Genomic DNA, 1264 nt, shown 5'->3' with positions numbered 1-1264 from the left:
AGATTGCTGCTTTTTTGGTTGGTGAATTATCAAGGCAAACAACCTGAGAATGAAAGCTACAGTTTTAAATCACAACCACACGCGGTCATTTTTTGATTTGCAACATTTCTGATATATTCCTGATCACTGCATTGTGAATATAATGTTGAGGCATAGGCAGCCTGTAGTTGCGTAGCAGAGAGAGAGAATACATTCTGTGTGAGTGTTTGAGAGAGAAAAAAAGTGCTCTTAAGCATTCCATCATTTACATCCCTGCAGCCTCTCCCTGTCCCCCCAACCCCTCCTCCTCCTCCTACAGAGAGAGAGAGAGAGAGAGAGTCAGTACGCAGAGAGGACTCCAGTCTGCTGGAGCACAGCACTGCTCGCTTTCTTGAGAGGAGAGAGGCAGAGAACCACAAGCCTTCTCCTCCTCCTCCATCCGTGTGAGGCTGGTACACGCGTTGGCTGGTGGACGCAGCAGCAGTGTTAGCATTAGCAGGGGATCTGTGCCCGAGCTTCCAAAATGCTCAACAACCTCACCGAATGCGAAGAGGGCGATGGGGGACCCAACAGTCAGGGTGAGTAGACTGATCCTGCAACTGCTATTGGGTGTGTGTGTGTGTGCAGAGGATGAGCAAATGTGCCTTTTACTGGTCACTAGTGATGGTACCAGTTCAAGCTGGAGTGTGTGTGTATGTGTGTGTGACCAGTCATGCACCAATGACTGATAGCTGCTTGTCAGTGTGTGTGGGAGATACAAGATGTCAGAATATGAGTGCAAATATTCTTGCACTATCATAATCAGTGATGCTTTTGTATTTGTGTGCATGTGTGTATGTGGCAAGGAAGCATTCAAAGGAATGATACGGTTGGAAATAATTTTGTGTGTGTGTGTGTTGGTGTGTATGCAGCTTTGGCAAAAGCTCGTGCTGCAAGGTTGCTGTGAGGAGAATGATAATGCTTTCTGTTTCTGTCTGAGGAAGTACAGACAGCAGTGTGTGTGTGTGTGTGTGCGTGTGTGCGTGTGTGCATGTGTAGATTTTCACAGTCTAAGAAAAGTCTGTAAAACTAGACATAATATACAGTTTTAATGCACTGAAATATGTTAATATGTATTTAATATGATTCAAAATTAATAGATATCAATTAAATTGTATATATATTTATTTATTATTTATTTAGTCATTTATTTTATATATATATATATAGAGAGAGAGAGAGAGAGAGAGATACTGTATAAAAACAGATTAAATTAATTTCCATTAACACATTTTAAATTAATTTA

At 41.6% G+C, this 1264-nt stretch overlaps 1 protein-coding gene across 1 annotated transcript in view; it reads left to right on the top strand.

Moving 5' to 3' along the window:
* Window positions 1–331: 331 nt before the first annotated feature.
* LOC107747216 (solute carrier family 12 member 5-like) overlaps window positions 332–1264 on the top strand; it is a 54679-nt gene continuing 53746 nt past the window's right edge. Inside the window, exon 1 of the mRNA XM_016561665.1 lies at window positions 332–557. Coding sequence (XP_016417151.1) covers window positions 503–557 — 55 coding nt within the window. The 5' untranslated portion in view covers window positions 332–502. The remainder of the gene's footprint in view (window positions 558–1264) is intronic.

Source organism: Sinocyclocheilus rhinocerous, unplaced genomic scaffold (assembly GCF_001515625.1).
Source record: "Sinocyclocheilus rhinocerous isolate Xijiao unplaced genomic scaffold, SAMN03320098_v1.1 scaffold559, whole genome shotgun sequence".
Lineage (NCBI taxonomy): Eukaryota > Metazoa > Chordata > Actinopteri > Cypriniformes > Cyprinidae > Sinocyclocheilus > Sinocyclocheilus rhinocerous.
This window is presented reverse-complemented; position numbering and strand designations above follow the sequence as displayed.